Source organism: Cricetulus griseus, chromosome 2, assembly GCF_003668045.3.
Source record: "Cricetulus griseus strain 17A/GY chromosome 2, alternate assembly CriGri-PICRH-1.0, whole genome shotgun sequence".
Lineage (NCBI taxonomy): Eukaryota > Metazoa > Chordata > Mammalia > Rodentia > Cricetidae > Cricetulus > Cricetulus griseus.
In genome coordinates this window covers 397,465,105-397,487,754 of record NC_048595.1, presented here as the reverse complement: position 1 = coordinate 397,487,754, position 22,650 = coordinate 397,465,105, and the positions used below count along the sequence as shown (strand labels likewise).

At 46.8% G+C, this 22,650-nt stretch overlaps 1 protein-coding gene across 10 annotated transcripts in view; it reads right to left on the bottom strand.

The window, feature by feature from the left end:
- Positions 1-393: 393 nt before the first annotated feature.
- Scn8a (sodium voltage-gated channel alpha subunit 8) overlaps positions 394-22,650 on the bottom strand; it is a 162,978-nt gene continuing 140,721 nt past the window's right edge. For 9 of the 10 annotated variants that reach the window (XM_035440884.1, XM_035440883.1, XM_035440885.1 and 6 more), the window contains 6 exons: positions 15,651-15,935; positions 13,725-13,778; positions 13,136-13,273; positions 12,109-12,213; positions 11,114-11,384; positions 394-6,660 (listed from right to left, as the gene is read on the bottom strand). In XM_035440884.1, coding sequence (XP_035296775.1) covers positions 5,513-6,660; positions 11,114-11,384; positions 12,109-12,213; positions 13,136-13,273; positions 13,725-13,778; positions 15,651-15,935 — 2,001 coding nt within the window. In that variant the 3' untranslated portion in view covers positions 394-5,512. Of the gene's footprint in view, positions 6,661-11,113; positions 11,385-12,108; positions 12,214-13,135; positions 13,274-13,724; positions 13,779-15,650; positions 15,936-21,064; positions 21,188-22,650 lie in introns of all 10 variants that reach the window. The other variant, XM_027396611.2, reaches the window with a different exon arrangement.

Genomic DNA, 22,650 nt, shown 5'->3' with positions numbered 1-22,650 from the left:
CCCTGGGATCCCCAGCGCTGCCCAACTCCTTTCTCCTCCACCCCCACCCCCCACCCCTACCACACTTTTAGATACACTTCTGTATCCATTCGGTGACAGGATGATGCTCACCACTCCTTATGGGGCGGGGCGCAATCGATCTCTTGACCCCAGAGCTGACTGGCAAGTCTACTGCAGAGGCCAGTGCCAGTGCAGGAAGGAGCTCGGGACCCTGCTGGAGTGTGCAGAGCCACTCAGTCACTCCTCAAGGCCCAGCTGGGACCTGACACTTTCCCACACACCACGGAGGAATGAGTCAAGCCCTGGAGAGCCAAGCAGTGCCAGGGACAGGGGTTTGGGGCGAAAACCTTGACAGATTGACAAGCCAGTCCAAGAGGAGAGTTGAAAACAAGATTGACGTAACCCTTTATTGCAAATTCTAAAGTAAAAAGATGTACAGTACAAAGTAAAATTGAAAATTCAGACTATAAACTTCCAATCCACTTACACATTCTCATTTCTCAAGCATTTCTGCCATTTCCGCATAAACAAAACGGGGGACGAGTCAAGAGGTTAAGGAAGGAGATACAGCAAGGGGGGAAAAAATAGAATCACAAACCCCAGAAGCAAGTGCAAGGAAAGACATTTCTCGACCTGCTGTCCTGGCGATGAGAAGCGGAGGAGGGGAGTGGAGCGGTGCAGTTTAAAATGGCTCTCAGAATAGCAGCGTTTATGGTACTAGTTCATCTTCCTCAAGTCCAAAGTATGCTTTGCCCTTCCCTGGCGCCTTGGTCTCTATCTCAGAACGCTTTACAAAACATCTAGTTAAAGCCTCACAACACCCCTGTGAGGTAGGTCAGTATTATTACCCCCATTTTACAGATGGGGAAACTGAGGCACAGAGAGGTTAAGTGACTTGCCCAAGGCCACACAGCGAGCCAGTGGTCAAGCTAGGGATGGAACACAGTTCTGTCCCTCTTCTGGAACCACTGGACCACACTCCCCTTTACCTATGTACATTCTTCACACACACACACACACACCACATGTGCACACCTGCCCACTTGGCCCCACTTAGCCTCTATGTACAGCAAACAGCAGTGGGGTCAGGGGCAGGGGCGCCTCAGGAGTGTTTTAACGGAGGAAGTCTTGAGAAGTGGGTCCAGGCTACACTAGCCATGATGCAAGTCTTGGCCTCACACCCAGACTTCCTCTTCTCCCGACGCCTCCCCTCCCGCCCCCCACTGACTGGCGGCAGCTGATTCTTTAGGGGGTGGGGGAGTACCTGAAAATGAACGAAGCTTTTTGCAAAACTTTGGGCAACATCTGAGAAAAGAAAGAGGCATCGTTAGGGAAGATGCCCAGGACTCAAGTCACTGAGTCCTAACCCTCCACAGAAGGCCTGGAGGTTGGGGCTGAGGGACAAGGATGGGGACTGACCTACCAGCCATCTCTCTCCAGTTCAGCTACTAGAGTGGGCACTTCAAGACCCTCTGAGTGTCCCTAGACCAGGAGACACGGCCTGGAGAGGGATGTCCCCAAGGGGTGCCCCCTCCCCTGCACAAATGTGAAGGGGACAGCCCCGGTCTGGGATTATGGGAGTGGATGGAGGGTATGACCCAGCACTAGCTAGTGGAGGGGAAGCTGCTGGGCAGCGTGCTTGCACTAGCTTTGGGGGATGGGAGTGGTTTTTTCTTAAGTCATTTCCATGAACAAGGCAGAAGTAAGGCCAGTCCAGCTGGGTTATTTGAGGTCATCTCTGGGGGCTGTGCTGGGGGAGACAACGGAGGGAGGGCTCCAGCCTAAGGGGTAATGCCAAATGCAGCGGCAGCAAGGATCTGGGGAAGGCTACCTGGCTTTTCTCTGCAGTCTCACCTAGCTCTGGTCTCCTCTTCCCAAATGCTTCAGGGTCCCAGTTCCCAGACCCTTCCCAGAACTCGAGAATGGGCAAGTCAAACAACAGACACACACCAAGACAGGCTTCCCTTGTGTGGTAAAAAGGGTCATTTTTATTTTGTTTCCTTTTGGCTTATAGTAATTGACTTTTAAAAAAAATCACGTCTTGTTTAGCGCAGCGTTGGCCTCCATGCATTCACTAACACTCTATTGGTCTTTTACAGTTTACATTGGTTGTGGAGACAAAATGAAAGAAGCCCTTTGGGCGCGGCAGCTCCAGGGGCCCTGATGCGGAGCTTGTTACTCTCGGCCCACAGCTTCAGATGCCCAAGTGGCTTGTGTCCAGATGGTAAGAGCAGGCCACATGGACTTGGAACGTTTCCCTGCTCTCACCCTCTGCTCTGGTTCCAGTCTCCTCACCCTAAGCCACAGGGAAGTTAAGGAAGAGGGGGTGTTTTCACACAACCAGCAGTCATGGTGGCTACTGCTCAGGGGCTTTGGCTCTGCGTTTTTAAATGAACAGCATCACATGACTTTTTGCTTTTTGTCTTTTTAATTTTATTTTTAAAGGAGGACTGTGGAATATAAATACTGCACCAACGACCCGGCTACAAAAAAATAAATATTTGTATTATATTTATATATCTATATATATATGTGCAGTGGTACTGGCTGCTGCTGCTGCTCTTTGATTGATGGGCTTCATGAATATTTGGCAAAGCGCTGCCACTTGCTCAGTCTGTGAGGACACGAAACAGAACAAAAGGAAACCAACCAAAAACTGCCATATCCAATTCTTTAGGTTCAATGCCTATTAACTGCGGGTGTGAACTGCTGGTGATGGTGTGGTTTACAAGAAAAAGTGTGGAGCAGGATGGTGAGAGAGCAAGGGGGAGTGGCTACAGGGAGGGAAGGAGGGTGAGGGCAACAGGTAGAGAGGTCTAATCAGTGGGCTGAGGTGGCTTCATCCCGGAAGCTCTGGGAGGGTGTGAGATACAGGAGGGAGGTAACAGCTGGGTCAGGAGAGCTAGGCTCTTAGCTTAACAACATTACTAGCATGGCGCTTGGTGTTCTTAGCAGGATCAAATAGCTGTTGCCCATCTCAAGATCTAAGATCAATGATTAAGTTTAGCCAAATCTTGCATAGAAGTGGTTAGAATTTATTGCACATTGGAACAAAAATATATATATTTTTTGTTGTTTTGGAAAAGACCATTAGCAATAAAAAATTTTTTGTCTGTCTGTCTGGTTGGGGTATACATTGGCTGACAGCATCTGGTTCTAAGAAGAAAGGAAAGTATAAAAAATAAAAATAAACATGACAATGGCATAAGCCAGAAGCCATTTCCTATTTAATAAGTAGTAATTTGTATTTACAAAAAGGCATGCCAGTAAAATAAAATTATATATTACAGTATTTATAATTCTCTTAAAAAGAATAACCACACATGTCAGCTTCTGTTTTGTGCTGTTTACAACATTGCCTGTACGTGGTTCTTGACGTTCGTCCTAGCAGCAGTGGCACCGACGCACTTCCCCAGCTGGTCTCGGCAAGCTGAGGACAGCTGGACAGTGTCTCCCGGTCCAACAAGAGAGAAAGCTCTGCTCACTGACTGGCTGTGGTTTGTTCTAAGCAAAACTAGTCAAGTGGACTGTGAGATTACATCCAAAGTGCTTCTACTGCAAGGCAGATTGGTCTAATGTGTCTGGTGGTGGATGGCTCGCTTCCCTCTACTCTACGCTCAGGAAGGATGATGCTGACTTGGTTCCAAGAGACTTTCTGACACTCAAGTGTGGCATCTTGGCTTTGGAACCTTGTGGTCAGGTGAGACACCCTGGACTAAGAGCTGTCTTCTGTAAAGCTGGAGAAGGAATGGAAGGTATGGCGCTCCCCCAGAAGTTATTCCCCCTACAACAGTGGGCAGGCCACTAAGTAGAAAGCAAGGTGGACAGAAAGGAAATGCCAGGGAAGCTGCAACACCCAAAGGAATTAATACAGAGTCCCTTTCTCACAAAAGCCAGCGCCCTAACAAGACCAAGAGGGCTCGGCCCAGAGGTGGCTCCACCTCTACCTCAGGTCCTGCTAGTGACCAATATTCTGAAGATCACAAACAGAAGAGCCCACAGCCATACCCCAAGCAACACTGCTGCCCGTACCCAGCCCTGGACAGCTGGGAAGGGAAGCCCTGCTAGCTGGAGGAATGTGATGGAGGCAGGAAGAACCAGCAGATGGGAGCGAGTGACAGTCCCTCTGCAGGTTCAGAATACCTGAACCCCTTCCACATCTACCTGAGCCTGAGAAAAGCCACAATGTGGACAGACATGACACCAAATGAAGTGAGCACCCCATAACCCCCAGAGAAAGGTTTCTGTAAGTCCCCCCAAAGGCCTCCTAGAGATAACATGCTACTATGAATAAATAGCACTTTTATCTCTAACCCAAGTGTCAGTTCTCCAGGATGAAGGCTAAACAATCATTATAATATTGCAAGATACAAATGAACTCTTTTTCTGTTTGTTTTTTGTTTTTTTGTTTTTTTTTTTAGCCCTAGGATTTGGTTTTACAGTGACATTAATAGTACAAGCCATTCGGGGCCAAAGTCTCCCCATGTACTGGACAGAGCAGCATTAGATAGTTTACCTTGCAAAATGTGCAACAATGGCTGTATGTTGAGATGTCTGTTAAACATGTACACACAACGGATCCATCTGCTTGTTGGGTTGGATTGTTTCTGTTGTTGGTGGTGGTCAATTGGTTAGTTATGTTTCCCTACCTGGAGGTGTATGAAAGACTTCTAAGAACTCAGAAAGAATTGCAGCCGGTATGGAACTCTTACCATTTCTCCAAATACAGTGAACGGTGCAGGGTTGGGTCCCGTCCAAAGGCTGACCCAATGCAGGGGACAGGATTAATAGTGTCTTGTGGTGTATGGATCTCATGCATGACTCCTGATCAAAGCATGCCATCATGCAAATCATTTCTACGCATTGAACGAGCACAATATTTGGAATTGGCCTGAGCAAGTCCTCCTCAGCCTGAAAAAACCTGATTGTTTCCCCCACCCATCTCCAAACCACGTGACGCCCATGTGGAGAAGATGCTGTTTATGTCAAAGAAATAGACAATTAGTGACATAGGCTGAATGTGTGTGTGTGTGTGTGTGTGTGTGTGTGTGTGTGTGTGTGTGTGTTTCTTTTTGCTGCTTAGCTTAACTAATGTAAGAATGCAAATATTGTTTGCATGAACAAACAAACTTTTAAAGGGATGCTCTCTGCTTCTAGAATCAACAAATGAAAAAATAAAATCCGTTTGGCTGCGATGGCAATCTGCTGGTCCCGCAGCCACCTCTGTTTTGTATCCTGTTGTGTAGTCCTAAGTTGCATTGACTGAGTGTGGAACATGCAGTAACCACCGGCCCAAGCGATAGAAAATCTTGAGTCCAGGGGCAGGGTCCTTTGTCCTCGGCAGGTCACTGCACAAGATGCAACTGTGTCACATGTAAGCAGACTATGTTTGGTATAGGTCTTCCAGTACAGCGTCTCCACAGCTGCTCTGCATCCATGAGGTGCGGAAGTTTGTAAACAAGCTTTCACTTGTCTTTGTTAAGCCAGTGTAAGCTTCCCTTCTAGATGTCCTCTAACACTTGGACTCTCTGACTTCTTTTTGCCTCTTGGCTCTTTCCCTTCTTCCTTCCTCTGCCCGTTGCTGCTTCTCTTTGTCAGGTTTAGTTACGCTGTCGTAAGAGGGGAGGGAGGCCGTGGATGGGGTGCTTTCCTTTTTCTCCCGGTGTGTACCTCCGTTCTCCAGCTTACTGGAAGTGATCTTTCTGCAGATGAAGCCCCGCCTAGCCAAATGTCCCCTGTAGGCACGCTGCAGGACCACCGCGGACACTTCTTCCTGCTTGCGCCGCAGAGTGGTTGTGATAGGCTCGTAAGACACTTTGGAAGGATTGGATGCCACGAACCGCTCCTCCATCTGCTGCCGCAGGATGTCCAACTCCCCACTGTCTCCCAGGACCCGCTTGGTGAAGGCGAAAAGGATGTCCAAGCAGTGGATGCGATCCCCGCTTACCATGGGCAGGTCCATGGCGATGAGCTCGATGGTGTTGGGCTTGGGCACTCGGAGAGGATGCTCCAGAGCATCTGCAAAGTCTGCCAGCTTACAGTACTCGATGAACTGGGTGGCGTCAGGGTCAAACTTCTCCCAGATCTCATAAAAAGTCTCAAAGTCATCCTCGCTCAGTGGATCAGCGCTCTCTTCTGTGGCCACACTGAAGTTCTCCAGGATGATGGCAATGTACATGTTCACCACGATCAGGAAGGAGATGATGATGTAGCTGACAAAGAAGAAGATGCCCACGGAGGGGTTCCCACAGTCACCTTTGAAGCCACTCCCTGGGTGTTCCTTGTCTAGGCTGCAGTCAGGGGGGCGGTTTAGGATTGGCAGCAGTAGGCCGTCCCAACCAGCCGAGGTTGTGATCTGAAATAGGCAGATCATGCTGTTGCCAAATGTCTCGAAGTTGAACATGTCATCAATGCCAGCCTCGTGCTTCACATATGCGAAATTGGACATCCCAAAGATGGAGAAGATAAACATGACCAGGAAGAGCAGAAGGCCAATGTTGAAGAGGGCAGGTAATGACATCATTAAGGCAAAGAGCAGGGTACGAATCCCTTTGGCACCTTTGATCAGACGCAAGATGCGCCCAATGCGGGCCAATCGGATGACTCGGAATAGGGTTGGGGAAACAAAGTATTTCTCGATGATATCAGCCAGGAACATTCCTAAAGGAGGAAGAGAGGACTCAATTACTCAGGTCAGAGACACCCGTCCCTCTTCTTACCTGGCATTCTGAAACACAGAAGTTCAAGGACATGCAGAATGAGTGCCTTTTATTACAGTAGAATGCTCATAGTAAAATAATTATGTACCCTAAACACACAGAAAAGTAGAGAAAACTACCACAGAAACTGTACTCAATTAGCAACTTTAACAGTAGCCAGCACTTAGCCCTAGAGGACCCATAAGCCTCAATGGCTCTAGTGGTTTTACAGTTTTACTATGTATGAGTTCATAAATAATCAGTGTCCTCTATGTTTAGGAAATGATACAGGACTATCTTTCTACACATACATACTTAAGATGTTCATTTTCTTTTTTTGTCTGCAAGACTGGTCCCTCAGATTAAAGTGTCTTTACATTTTCCCGTCCTGTGACTAGAACAAAGCAGAACTTTGTTTTCTGTCGGTTCAGCGCGTGCACACACAGCTTTTTGAAAGCTCTCTCTGATGCCACCAGGGTTTCTAAACTACGAGAAGACCCAGTTCCCCCCTGTGACATAGTGCCCTTTGATTTTCACATCCTAATTATTCTGCCAATGCTACACATTTTCAACGTATCTTATTCTTGGTTTGTTTCTCATCCCCCATCTCCTCTTGAGTGAGTGAGTTAGCCTCAGAGATTAAAGGGGGCTGTCCAGGGTGGCCTTCTACTTGGTGCTCTGAGCTTTTGAGCTGAAAGGTGTAAAACAGAAACCAGTTTCAAAGTGGGTAAAATGCCAGCAGGAGCTGGATGCAGAAGTGGAGGTGAAATGGACAACTGGATGCCGTTTCTATTTCCACTCCCATGCAGACCCATTTCAAGCAGACCACTTAAAATTAAAGAGCAACATAGTGGAGTCCAAGGAAGGCCACAGAAGGAAGGGAGATGGAAGGGCTGGAAGTGAGAGCTGAAGGACGCAGGGCCGCTCTCTACATGCAATGCTACTCGCTGCCTTCTGCATGCTAAGGAGATGGATGAGCATCCACTTACACAAAGCTTTTTAGCTAGTGAAGTATCTCTTACCCATGAGTATTTGTGAGTATTGTCACTCCAGCTGCAGAGAGCTCAAGAATCTCTCATTTGAAGGTTTTAAGCCAGAAAAGAGGCTAGAGAGATGGTGCAGTGGTTAAGAGCCTTTGTTGTTCATGCAGAAGACACAGATTTGACACATATAAGCACCCATATGATGGCTTATAACCATCTATAACTCCAGTTCTAGGGGATTGGCCTCCAGGGTATTACACGTATGTGGTGCACAGCCATACATGCACACAGAATACCCACCACAAAATAATAAAATAAAACCTGGGATAGGAGAGATGGCTCAGTGGTTAAGAGCACTTATTGCTCTTCCAATGGACCAGGGTTCAATACTCAGCACCCACATGGCAGCTCACAACTGTCTGCAATTTCAATTCTGGGGAATTTGACATCTTCTTCTGACCTCCTTGGATACCAGTCAAACATGTGGTGCATGTATATACATGTAGGCAAAACACATAAAATAAATTTAAAAAGAAAAGCCAGGAAAGAATCTTGCCTTCCAGGAAGAGAAGGAGGGTGAGCCTGGAGAGTGACAGTTATGCTCCTTCTTAGAAGCTATGATTGATTGATTGCCTGGTGCTGGCCCTAGGACCTCAGACTTCCTCTTGCTTTGCCTTTGCTTCTCAGTCATGTAATGAAAGAGAGCCTACCGCACTTGAACAAAGGCTTGAAGGATGAGTGCTTGTCCACAGTGGAACCATGAAAAGGGCGTTCTAGGTTCTTCACAGACCAATTTACTTTAACTCATCTTACATGAAAATACATTTTTAGTACATTTTACTATTGTTGTGTGTGTATATACATGACACTTATGTGAAGGTCAGAGGACTCTCCTTCCACCAAGTGGGTCCTAAGGATGAAGCTCAGGTCACCAGGCTTGGCAGCAAGTGCCTTTACCCATTGAGCCATCTCGCTGGCCTTCCTTTTACTTTCAGAAGAGAATTTCTATGATTTTTCCTTTCTGAATAGATTAGCAGTTGATAAAAATTTCCACATCAAAAGCCTCAATATCACTGTCTTAGAGGACGACACAGCATGGGGGTATGGCTTGACTGGACTTTCTATCTCATTTAGTAAAAGTTCTCATACAGTAGTAGGCAAGGGAAGCTGGGAACATGGACTTAGGCCAAAGCTGGCCTTTACTCCTATTTGAATACTCACTTACCAGCCACATGTCTTGGGAACCTCTCTGTGCCTCAGTTCCCTTCACTCTTGAGACTTCTTCAGAGATTATGTCAATCAACATCAGAATGGCCATGGCCGGCAGCATGTTCCATTAAGATGTGAGCTACCTTTATTATCTGCACAGGATGCTTCAGTCTAATAAAAGTGGGCAGTATAGGGTCTGGAGAGGTTAAGAGCACTTGCTGCTCTTGCAGAGGACCTGGGTTTGGTACCCAGAACCCACATCGGTGGTTCACAACCACTTGGAACTGCAGTTCCAGGGATCCAACACAAGCACCAGACACACACGTGGTGCATATATACATATGCAAGCAAAACAAACATAAATAAGTTGTTTTTTTTGTTTGTTTAAGACAGGGTCTCATTATATAGCGCTGGCTGTCCTGGAACCTGCCACATAGAACAGGCTGGCTTTGAACTTACAGACATCTGCCTGCTTCTGCCTCCAGAGTTCCAGGGTTAAAAGGTGTACACTAACATGCCCTGACATAAGTTAGTTTTTAAAAACAAATGAAGAAGTGGACAGCATGGGAACCCAAACTGCCTAACTCACTGGAGGTTTATTGCAGAAGGTGAATGCACACAGTGACTTTCAAGAGGGACATCTTTGTCCAATAATTTAGCTTAGGGATTCTTTTCTTGGGGAAAAAATGTCCCAAGACTCTGTGTTCCACATGCCAACACATTTTTGGACAAAATTAGAAGGTGACATGGGCTAAGAGGAGGCTATCTGCCTTGTGGTACCCACAATCATTGACCTCCAAAAACAGGGTATGCTCAGTGATGCTCTGGGACTAGCTCCCATGGTTTTCGGGTACTCTTACCTGGAACCAAGGCATGGACATAGCACTTGGGGTACCTTTCAAGAAGGAGACATCACCTGAGGACTTCTTCACTCGCTAGAACTTCAACCCTGCTTTGTTTTTAGGCTGAAGGAAACATGAACTTTGGGACCAACTTGAGTTCTGCTTCTGCCACCGCCCAGGTAAACAAGCCGATCAGGGAAGGTAAGACAGCCTGGCTCTGGTGCAGCTGTGAGGTCCCAATGAGACAACTTGGGGGGGGGGTGACTTTGCAGCTACTCTTGCCCACAGTGACATCTATGTAGCCAGTACTACTGGCAATGACAGCAGCTCTGTGACCATAGCCTCCAGAATGTGCTTAGGTAATTCAGTTACTGTCTTAATCTTAGCCACACTTTGATCACTTCATACTTCACGACAGCCATGCCTGCATGTATGTATCACAGAGGTCAACCTTGGGTGTCATTTCTTAGGTGCTATCAACCTTGTTTTTTGAGACAGGGTCTCCCACTGGCCTACAACCCACCAAGTGGGCTATGCTGGCCAGCCAGTGAGCTCAAGGGGTCTGCCTGTCTCTGCCTCCCCAGTGAAGGGATTGTAACTGTGTATACCATGTCCACAACATGGGTTCTGGTGATCAAAATCAGGTCCTCATGCTTGTACAGTGGACTGGTTAGTTTTATGTCAACTTGACACATGAACTAGTTATCAGAAAGGAGTGAGCCTCAATTGAGAATATATCTCCATTAGATGGGGCTGTAGGCAAGCTTGTAGGGCATTTCTTACTTAGTGATTGATGGGGGAGAGCCCAGCTGGCCTGGGTGAGGCCATCCCTGGGCTGATGGTCCTTGGTTCTATAAGAAAGCTGGCTGAGCAACCATGGGGTGCAAGCCAGTAAGCAACACCATCCATGGCCTCTGCATCAGCTCTTTCCTCTGGGATCCTGCCCTGCTTGAGTTCCTGCCCTCACTGTTTCTGATGATGAACTGTTATATGGAACTGAGGGAAACAAACCCTTTTCTCCCCAGATTGCTTTTGGTCATGGTGTTTCATCATGTTAATAGAAACCCTAGTGAAGATATACAGCAAATCATTTTACCAGCTGAGCCATCTCTCCAGGCCATTGCCACATTTAAAAAACAAGTTTCTTTTGCTTTTCCTGGTAGATGTTGAATCCCTTGAAAGCAAATCAGATTTCATCTCCTGCCTCTGGGCTGCAGCATTTACACCCAAGAGGGCTGGGAGCACTCAGTGGAAACACTACCCATGCGCCCTGCCAGGCAGGTCTGCGAGAAGACTGAGGAGTACAATGGGGTGGGATCTGAGAGGCACCTGCTCACCCTAAATTCACCCCCTTGTCCCTCTGCTGGCCCTGCCCACTCACCCACAATGGAGAGGATGACCACCACGAAGTCAAAGATGTTCCAGCCGATGGTGAAGTAGTAGTGCCTCAAGGCAAACATTTTGAGTACACACTCGCAGGTGAAGAAGATGACGAAGACCAGATTAATCCAGTAGAGAATGTTCTCCATCTGCTTGCTTTGGGTGTCTGTCTCCACCATCATTGTCACCATGTTAAGGCAGATGAGCATCATGATGACAATGTCAAAGGCTTGCTGAGTGACAAAATCAAAGACGATCCCTTGGATTTTGTTCTGCGAAGGAGAGACGGGAGAATATTAGCTCAAGACATGCTTCATTTGCTTAAGGTGAGGGATATTTGCTTAATGACACAAACATGGGCTGCGTTCTTTTTTTTTTTCTTTTTTTTTTTTTTTTTCGAGACAGGGTTTCTCTGTGGCTTTGGAGCCTATCCTGGAACTCACTGTGTAGACCAGGCTGGTCTTGAACTCACAGAGATCCGCCTGCCTCTGCCTCCCGAGTGCTGGGATTAAAGGCGTGTGCCACCGCTTGTCGGGTTGCGTTCTTTTATGTTGCATTTGTTTAACTGTGAAGCTGTGTTACTTTGCCTGCCTAAAACACCTGATTGATCTAATAAAGAGCTGAACGACCAATAGCTAGGCAGAAAGAATAGGTGGGGCTGGCAGGCAGAGAGAATAAATAGGAGGAGAAATCTAGGGAAGAATGAGGAGCAAGAAAAGGAGGAGAGGAGGACACTAGGGCCCAGCCACCCAGCCACCCAGCCAGCCACAGAGTAAGAAGGAAAGAAAGACATATAGAATAAAGGAAGGTGAAAAGCCCAGAGGCAAAACATAGTTAAAGAGAAATGGGATAATTTAAGTTAGAAAAGCTGGCTAGAAACAAGCCAAGCTAAGGCCAGGCACTCATAAGTAAGTATAAGTCTCCCTGTATTTATTTGGGAACTGGGTGGCAGGCCCTCAGAGTGAAAAACCAACTATATTTGGCCAGTGTTCTTACCAAAGGGCGGGGAATGGGCTTCTGGGGTTTTTTGGAGCCCAGTTTCTTCATGGCATTGTAGTACTTCTTCTGTTCCTCTGTCATGAAGATGTCTTGACCTCCAAAGTAAAGAAAGGATGAAGAAAGGACAATTACAACTGGCTCTGGTGGTGCAACTGAGCATCTAGGTCCAGCACCGAGAATGGAGAGGCTCTCCCTCTAGAGGTCAGGTTGGTGGGGGAGCTCTCCTGCAGGGAGCACTCCTGGGCAATTACTCCAGCTTGGGTGTCTGAGATCTTCCAGGCCACACAGTGAGATGGGACTGTTCGACTTCAGCCTCTCAGGGCAGAAGTGGAGAGCAAGGGACCAGAAGATAGCCACATCAAGGGGAAAACATGTATTTGTTTGTTTGTTTGCTTTTGTTTTAAGAGTCTCACTATGTAATCCTGTATGGCCTGGAACTATGAAGAGAGATCTATTTGCCTGCCTCTACCTCCTGAATACTGGTATTAAAGGTGTGCACTGCCATGCCCAGCACCCCCCTCCTCCAAATATTTAAAAACAAGATTTTTGAGTGCCAAAAATGGTGCACTTGCTTTTTATGAACTTAAAAAATTGGACCATGTGGTTCTCTTAACTCACTGAACTTATGCACAAGAGTAAATCTGTCATCCAGTTTGCTTTGGAAGAATCACTACCCATGTGGGACAAGTGATGAAAGGAACCCTCTGAGGGTTGCCTTGAAATCCCACCGTGACTACTTCTGTTTCTCACCATAGCACTATCTGCTTCTTTTGTCCCTCCCTCTGGTAGAAAGCTCTAACAATAGTGGCCTCAGGAATGTGAGATCTCAGGGAAATGTGGTTAGCCACACACTGCCAAGTGCAGCCCCAAACAAAAGGGGTTGCTGCCGGGATACCAGGGCCAGTGCTACCATGAGGTAGCAGTCTGAGTTTTAGAGGAAGATAGAGTCTCCCTAGAGACAAGGCCAGTGTGCCTCTCATCTGGGTTGACCTCTGACCACTGGCAATGTGGGGAGGAGACCTATCTTTTTCTTTTGTTGATTGAAGTTATCAATGATGACACCAATGAACAGGTTGAGGGTGAAGAAGGAGCCGAAGATGATGAAGATGACGAAGTAGATGTACATGTAGATGTTGTCCTCGTATTTAGGCTGCTCATCAGGCTGCGGAAGGTGGCAAAGAGGCACTCAAGTCAGTTCCTGCCCCCGGGGTTGTTGGGACTGGGGCTGACTCCAACATGCCAAAGCTACCAGCCTTACTCTCCCTTCATGTGGCTGCCAAGCTGGGGTGGAAGCTGCAGGTTCTCTCTGCTCTCCCCTGGCCCACCTGTCCTTCAAGGGCATTGTCACTTCTGGGGCTAAAGAGCAGGGAAGCAAGGGAGAGGCAGTGAGGAAGGACAGAGGATAGTCGCTGCCACCAGGGTCAAGTGAACAGCAGGGTCTGGACGTGGAGAGCCAATGTGTGAGAAGGAAAAAGATCTACAGTCAACATGACAGGCAGCTGGTGTCCAGAGAGACACTACGGGTCCTTTCCTCTTCCTTGTCCCTGACGGATCTACCATGCAGTTTCTTTCTATCATTTAAGCTGGTCACATTTTACCATGTGTGCCCTTACCTTTCGGGAATCTACAGCTGCGTACATGATGTCCATCCAGCCTTTGAAGGTTGCCTGGGAAACAGAGTCAGTCATTAGACTGTGCCTGTTATGTAGTGGTTGGAGTCAAGGCAGGGTCCTAAAGGCCAGGCTTAAGTTGGGCGAGAATACAGGATGGTACAGTGTACATTGACACAGGACTCACTGAATCAAGAAAGAGTCCAAAGACACTTTAAGAGTACCTGAAAATACCACCAAAGCTAGTGAAGACATATGCAGCAATGACTGCACTAACACTTAACTATAGGGTCTGAGAGTGGAGCCTACAGTGACAACAGATGAGCCATGTGATGAACTTAGGAGTCCATTGGAGTGCTTGGACCTTCACCAAGAAGCCACTCTTTAACAAGGAGTTCAATAAGTGTTAAGGGCCTGAAAAACTCACAGATGCATTAAATAGACAAACCCATAGGCTTGGGACCTGCAGCCCTGGGCCTGGCTTCTCCTTGGTAGCCTTCTCTTAGCCTTCAGTCAGTCTGCCAGAGCTGGCCTGACATATAAGACATGAAAGTCAGTTTAGCAGTCTCTAGCTTTGCTATGCTCACCAGATTCCAGGCTTTGGGGGCTGCTTTACTCAGTGGATCATCTATAAGCACACGGATGGCCTGCACACAGTCCCATGCACATGGAGCATGAACACTTGTGTTAGCAGGTGGCTGCACATTGCTTCTCTGAGATGCTCAGAATCTAGCCATGAGCACAACCCATTTCTTCTTTTAATTAGTTAGCTACCTAATTATTTTGTCATGCTGGGGATGGAACCCAGGGCCTTGTCCATCTTCTGTTACAGCTGAAACCCAAGGAGCCCCAACTTGTTAGACTGTGACAGGACAGCCAAGGTGCCATCATGGTGTCCCATGAGTGCAGTGCATCTCATTAATTTCCCCTCTATTGAATCTAACAGTGAGTGCTCACCACGGTTAGGTTAGGCTGGGAGCTTTTCCTGCACTATCCCATTTAATACTCACAACAACTGAAAGATGTAGGCATGGTAATAACAGGAACCAGAACACAGAATAACAATTACCTTAATTAGTTTTGTGCTAGGCATTATGCTGAGGTTTTTTTTTAATCACAAATTCTCTTAACAAGTAAGCAAGGTGTTATCTATATTCAGTAACAGAATCAAAGGGTCAGAGAAGTTGAACAATTTCTCTCGTTACAAATCCAGTACACATTAGAGTGTGCTAGCCCCACACCAGCTCTCCCTGCAACACACTATCTCATCCAACAGACGTTCCCAGCATCAGGTGAGGGCACGGGAAGGCTAGAGATGGCAGGATGAACTCAGGCAAAAGCAGCTGGGTCACCAAAATGAGCCCCTCCCCTGAGACCCATGTCTGGGGCTGAGCTGCAGGGGTGGCAGCATGGTAGTGCTGACTGGCCCTTAGTACACGTTGGCATAATTGTTCTAGGGCTTCCTACTCTACCAAATTGGCCTTTGAATTCAGCTTCTCCCCTTGTAACTGCCTCGGGGAGTGAAGATGGTCCTTTAGCACAGTGCTTCTCAACCTTCTTAATGCTGGGTGCATTTAATACCGTTCCTTATATCACTGTGATTCCCCAACCATAAAATTATTTTGTTGCTACTTCACAACTGTAATTTTACTGCTGGCAAATATCTGCTATGTGGGGGTCTCGGCCCACAGGCTGAGAACCACTGCTGTAGCAACTTTTCCCACTGCAGCATTTCTATTGGCTGCTGAGCAGATTCTGAGTCAGATCAGGGAAGGCAGGGGAAAGGCATCTCCAGGAAACTGACCTGGGGAGTGACACATTGTCAAGAACCCTGAGAGTGATCCTGACTCTGGAGCAGGGTTTTGAGGGAACCTAGTGGGACCTCTGCTGGCAGCCCACCTGCCCCAGATCTGATGCAGCAGCACTCACCACTTGGAGAAGGGCCAGGTACCCTGCCCCGACGTTGTCAAAGTTGATCTTCACATTTTTCCACCTGATCTCCGTGTTGTTGCCCTCCATGAGCTTTTCACAATCAGTTTTATTGTTGACGATATCAATTTCAAACCGGATTTCAGAAGTCTCATTAAAGCAGTAGTGATACTTTCCCGCAAACAGGTTAACTCCCATGATGCTGAAAATCAGCCAGAAGATGAGACACACCAGCAGCACATTCATGATGGAGGGGATGGCGCCCACCAAGGCATTCACCACCACCTGCATTGGAAGGGGGAGGCTGCTCAGTGCGGGCTGGAAGTGGAGAGGCACATTCTTTTGGTTTCCAGGAGGGGAATGATATTTCTGTGGCTTTTCTGGCATGAAAAACACTGTACTGACTTTGCAAATAGTGTAACTGGACAGGCCCATAAGCAGGACTTAAATGTCTAAGTCTCTGCACTATATTTGGGTGAATTTTAATAAGTTGTGTTTTATTTCAGTTTACACAAATTCCCCTGCCCAAGTTGAATTTGATTTTTTTCTAAGCACCAACCTGGGACCAGAAAAAATGATCTCTTAGTCCAGTCTCCCTCCTTCTCAACTAACAAAATACACTCCTTCCCCAGGGAAATCTGAGCAATTGCAAGCTCACTAGAAGCCTTTCAACACACATTCCCCCTCTGAAAAACAAGGCACAATTGTTCAAAATCAGAGCACTGCCCTTTGGGTTAGCATGGTACGGAAAGTCTTACAACTATGCAAGGCAGTTATCTCAGGCAGCAGCTGAGCATGCAGATCTTGCAGGCTCAAGAAGAAAGAGAAAGCTATATTCCCTCTACCAAACGGTTTAAGATAAAATCTGAGCAGATGTGAGTCTCACTCAAGGTTCTTTGCCTTCCGAGATGTTGGCTTCTCTTGCCTCTGCTTGGTCCAGGCCTCAACTCCATTCTTCAGTTTTAGAAATCAAAAAGGCTTAAAGCTTTTTGGTGGGTTTGGGTTAGATCAATGATCTTGAAACTAAAAAGACTGGCAGAATGTTAAAAAAATAGTAAGTAAAGCTCTGGAATTAAGTTAAAAAACCAAAGTTCCTTTAGGAGTGGAGTTTCTCGGGTTTTAAAAGCATGATGCTCGAGGCAGCCAGGCAGTACCTTCCATGGCAGCAGTTTCTGCCAGAGTTCGGAGCTCACATAGCAATATTGGAGGTCGTGGGGCACTAATGTCTTGGTCAGAGCTTCTGAGGCCCAGAAAGGCTGTCCTGGCAGTTTCATGTTTCTAGTTCAGACTACTCATTGGAAGACATGGCTAAGAAGACAGCTGTTCTGAAAACAGCTGGAGTCTCCCTTCCTTTTAGATTGATCATTTTGTGACTCTTAGATTACATATGAAGGCCTTTAGACTGAGAGGCAGTTACTTCTTAATTCTTAGGCCAAGAAACCTCTTATAGCCCAGATGGTCAGCACTACAAATATGCATTTTTTTTTTTTCAAGCAAGGGCACCCAGGATTTCTGAACTCTGGAGATTCTGCATGTTGTTCTGTGCATTTATCAAAGGTGCTGGATAATCAGATTTGACTTTTACCTCCTCATTCTACAGTTTTCACCCTTCAGTGGGAGCACCAAAAAGCAATGAAATGTGGAAAAGAACAGGCAAAATAGAGGGGATGATCCACAAATCGAACAGCCACTTCTCAAACAGTAAGAGCAGACTATGTGAAGCTTTACAAACTCATGTGTGTGCGGTAGCAAGTCACAAGGGAGCTTGGGGACACCATGATGTGGGGCAGAGTGGCCCCCAGGGAAGGAAGCCTGGAGCTGCTATGTTTTCATGGCAAGTCAGCCTGTCACCTGCTCTGCGAATTCTTTCCACTGTGAGGGTGCTGCTGTCAAACTCAGTCTATCCTGGTCTACAAGGTGTCCACATGTTGCAGTAAACTATGAATGCAAGATAGTTAGAGCAAGGGAGAGCTAGCTAACCCAAGGTGCTAATCTGAGCCTCGTGGCTCACAGGATACAAAAATCCTATAAAAGGTATCTGTAAAACGTCCTTTTCCCTCTGTGCTGGGGACTGAACCCAGGCCTCACATATTCTGGGCAAGAGGTTTTCCTCTAAACTATAGTCTCGGCCTCTACAGTGTAGCTTTAGTTATTAATCACAATTACTGGAGAACTCCTTACCTTAGCTTTACCAATAAAATAGTAAACGGATTTGGTGGAATTTGCTTATTGCTTCTGCTTGCTGTGGACACTGGCCACTAAGCTGCGAGCTGTGAAGCAGGATTAACTGTGCTCCGGAAGGACTGTCATAGTGTTCCCAACAACCGAAGGGCAAGAAGCCAGGCTCTCTTCTCTCATGGAAAGTACCCAGCTAATGACAATATTCTCAGTAGTCACTTAATACACTGGCTCTCCCTCTGTTCTCACTGCCCTAATTATGATGAAATCCAGTATTGGTACAAGCTAGATTCCTGTAACTTAAACACAGAGCTCAAGGGTAGGTTTAAAAACCCATTAAGAGAGATGCATTTTTCAAAGGCAGCTTATACTTAGTGACTGATACAAATATGATTAAATATAACTTAGTTGATAAGAAAACTCTGCTGGACGTTAATTCTTGCAGTTTTTACCATCCCCAACTGCCTAGGACACTACTCTCACTTATAACACTCTAGAAGGTCTGTGAGATAGCTTTGAGTGTCTGGCAGAGGGAACATGGCTTTCATGACAACTATGTACTGACAACAGAGATGCATGCAGGTTTCACAGCAGTAAATACCCTCGGAGTTAACAGCAAGGGCTGAAGGGTTACTATGGAGGAGAGAAAAGCAAGGAGTGACATCAAGTGTTCCTTTGCCAATAGCAGGACTGTTGCAATGTCTGGTCTTTGGTTTGAGGAAGGAGAGGAGACTGAAGTGAGTACCCCAGGACAGGCTAGGGTGACATTCCCCTTTCAAGTGAAAGGCTGAGCCTAGAACCAGAGCAGCACAGTGACAGTTGAGCCCATCTGCATGGGTGATGGTCAGTGTGTCAAGGTTTCCTTAGCTGAGGGCTTTAGGTGCTATCTTGCAGATGCTAGCATACTGAAGAAGCCAAGCTACTGAATGAAAACACACCCCATGGAAAACCATATTCGAATAAACACAGGCACTACTGGGTAACTTGCTATGAACATGGCCTAACTAATGTCTACTTGGAGATACGTTTCCTCAGAAGGGCTGACAGGCTTTAGGGCAGGAATGGATCTCTGAGCCCTCTCTACTTGCCCAAACTGGCCAGTTGGCTGACTGGCACCAACTAAAAGTGGTACCTCTACTGCTTCCTCCACTGAGCACTATTGCTTCAACTTGCAGCTTTGGGCTCACAGCTGTTCTTGCCTACACTGCCTTAAACAAAAACAGCTAGGTAGTTTAAAAAAAAATGGAACTGATCATCTATTCTGGACTTTGGGCTTCTGATCTGCTTGAGAGCTGACAAGCCCAAGTTTAGGGGGAAATGGCAAATGAGAGGTAAGGGAAGGTAGGGAAGGGGTCAAGAGGAAAAGGGGAGGCCACCAAAAGGATTCCTGCATCGGGAACTCAAACCACTTCCTCTGAGCAAATGCCTCCAGCTGGTCCACGGTGACTGCTTTTGACAGTGGCAGAGTGACAGCGATGAGCAACTAGATGGAGAGAGTTCCTAGTGCCAGCTGGGCATGCTGGGAGCTGTCTGTAGGAAGTGGCAATCTCCTTTAGGAGGCCAGGGTCCTTGTCAAGGACTAGGTTCAGGTCCAGTGCTGTAATCAATGCCTTTGATGGAATGTTCATAGCTGCATCCTGTCCAGAGGTTTTCCATCACCAAGGTGGGTTATTAACTCTAAAACTACTAAGCCTTATTATCCCTTATGAAAAAGGTGGACATGTAAGAGAGCAGAGACAAGCATTTTAATCTTGTTTCCACTCACACCATGGCCATTTCAACTGTCAACTCTCTGAAGCAACACACACTGGTGGGAACAGTGCCTGTCTTACCCACATGCTGAAACCTCTTACTAGTGGGAGAAAGACTTAGAATTCCTTTTTAAATGGAATAAATTTACTGTCCTGGAATTGCCCTCCCTGCAGAAGGCTTCAGGGGAGCTATTGAAGGCTCACATTTAGTAAGCCAAATTGTGACTGTGCTATAGAGTAAACGTGAGTTCATTGCAGACAGAATTTGTTTAATACACTAAAATAATAAATTTCCTAAATCCCTACAAGACTGTCACCATCTTGTACAGCTATGAGTAGCTTTGTGGACTAGTGGCCAGGGTCACAGATGATGAATGGGCACAGCTGCACTGTCCTGGTCTCTAGTTTTGCCAGTCAGTCTTACTTCATGTGACCATTGCAATTGTTCCATTTTCATGCCTACATTCTGATATTTGCATATTTAAAACATCCTCTGGTTTGCTCTCCTGCATGTACTCAATATCTAAAGCGAAGCGAGCTTTCTTGGGCCCCTTAAGCATAACCAGCCCCTCTGATTAGCACAGGGCAACTATTACCACCAAACTGGCTGTCCACATGATTTTCTGGAAAACAACTTTTTAGTGTGTGTGCATACATCTGTGCACACTAACAATCATTAAAACCAAAAGAGACAAAAAAAAAAAAAAAAAGGCATCAAAGGAGAAAGGCTTGCTTCTAATATGGCCGATGACAACCCCTTGTATTGTCTGGACTTGGGTAGTATATCATCCAAGTAGGAACAGGGGTCTCAAGAAATTTCAGAACTAGCTGATGCGCGGTCACATCACACTGTCGGCTGTTCTGATAGAGTGAGGACAGGGACCACAGAGCATGGGCGGAGGGGTTAGGGTGAGGAGAAAAGCTTCGCTATCAGACAGCGGCTGCCAGTCCTTACGGGACTGGGCTGAGAACAACAAGGTGCAATAAGAGGAATCAGAATACAAAGAAAAGGATTTCTTCTCCCAGGGTCATGCCAAATTCTGCTCCGTCCCCAGTTCCAAGCCTGACATAGGCCCCATCTGGCTGCTGTCCCTACCCAGCATTCTGCCTGCCTTCAGCCTATGCTTTTCAGAGGGTCTCTGGGTTATAATTCCCCTTCTTTGCACCTGGTGATTCTCCCTATAAATCCAACAGCCCAGAAAGCCACCCAAGTGCTACAGGTAAGCCAGGCCAAATGAGGGGAGCCAGTGTTAACATGTTCTGCAGCGGCACGTTGTTGGGGGTGGGGCCAGTATTAATGTGATGAGGCAGCTTAATGGAACTCCCCCGCACATGGGCAGGTGCGAGGAAGAAAGTGGAGGATCAACTCAGCGGCTGCATCACAGAGTTCGTGTTGGAATGATCTTCCCACCATGTGATCAGTTCTAGCATGCTTTAACAGTTTCCATTGGCATGCAGAAGGATCGGCTGCTCTTAATAGCTTACCCTCATCCCTTCAAATCGTGACAAGGCTCTTAAGGGTCTCAAAGCTCTTAGGGTCCTAAGGGATTTTATGGCACCTAGTTCCGAGTAGCCCAGGGCATTAGCTATAAGGCTGACTAAAGAGACCTACACGGAGACAGAAGAGAAAAAAGAAAAAAAGAAAGAAAAGAAAAGAAAACAGAGGTTCCAGTGTGTTAGAATAAAACCCCTAGCCCTGATTTAACAGACAGGGGCCCCCAGCAGAGGAAGTGGGTGATACCGGCTGCCTACTTCAGCCTACTTCAACTTGACTCAAACGACCTGGAAGGAAAGGTGGTTGAGAGAGGCAGAAGAAAAACACAAAGGGAAGAGAGAATAAAGGGCAGGCGGCAGGACACACACGCAAGTTGGAAAGGGAAGAGGCTGAGGGGAGGGGAGAGGAGGTCCCATTGGAACGAGAGGTGCCTGAAGAGATGACAAGAACCTTACCCTCGCCCTTTACAGTCTGCAGCTCCCAGAAGTTCCCATTAAATTAAGCCAGACAAACTTAATGGAACCTATGGAAAAGAATACAGATAAATACACACATTCCACACCAGCTGCCCCTCCTCAGCTCAGCCACCATGGGATTTCCGACAGGGACAAGCTCTCTTATCCTGGTTGACAAGAAACCATTTGAGAATTGGATGACAAATTAACAGAGGAAACATAAATACCACAGGTGACTGTCTTCCCCAAGAGCCTCCTTGATGGGATTCTGGCCCTATGAGAACTACTTACATAATGCCCCCCTCTCATTCTTAACTATAACTTCCATCTTTTAAGCTCAACTATCACCCTTCATGGCCATAGGAACCTTCATGGCCATAGGAACCAAATCCATACTTCTGTAATTTCCCTTCTTTCCTTCCAGAATAGCTCCAAATGTACTGGCTTCTGCCAGTTCCAGGACAGTCTTTGATTATTCTCTTCCTTAATAATGACTAGAAGATCTCCTGGGGAGAGGGTCATTCCATTTGTCGAAAGGGAATCCCCCTGTCAGTGGTAGCTCTGGGGCTAGGATGAGACCCACACTGCTGACCCAAGCCAGTGCTCGGTCTACCTGGGCAGGCTGTGGAGACCTACTACCAGCATGCAGGTGGCATGGCAGTATTTCAACAGATCATTAATGTCTGAACCAAGGAGAGCTGGACTGCTGACGTCCTGGAGGGAAGACTGCAGGCCCAGACTCAGGTCAACACTTCCCTGTTCCCCAAGAGCAAACTTACCTTGCTCCTATTATCAGGGCGACTCTTAATATTGGACATTAGCCACACCTAGAGCTGCCTGGGTTTGACTTGAGCAAGACATGGGGCTCCTTGGGGGTACATGCCTGAATATACCTTTGCTTAATCATGCTAAGAATGTCTGGGATTGGGACTCATCACAGCAGTGTTTTTCACATCTTGTACTCTATTGTGTCTGTACATGATCCTGGGATGGACTACGATGTTCCCTCTACTCGAAGTCGGAGCTATATGTCTACTTTAATTGATGTTTTGAAGCCAAAGCCAGTGAGAAAGGAGAGGAAAAAAATACCTTCAGCTTAGTTTCATCTACTGCTTTTAATC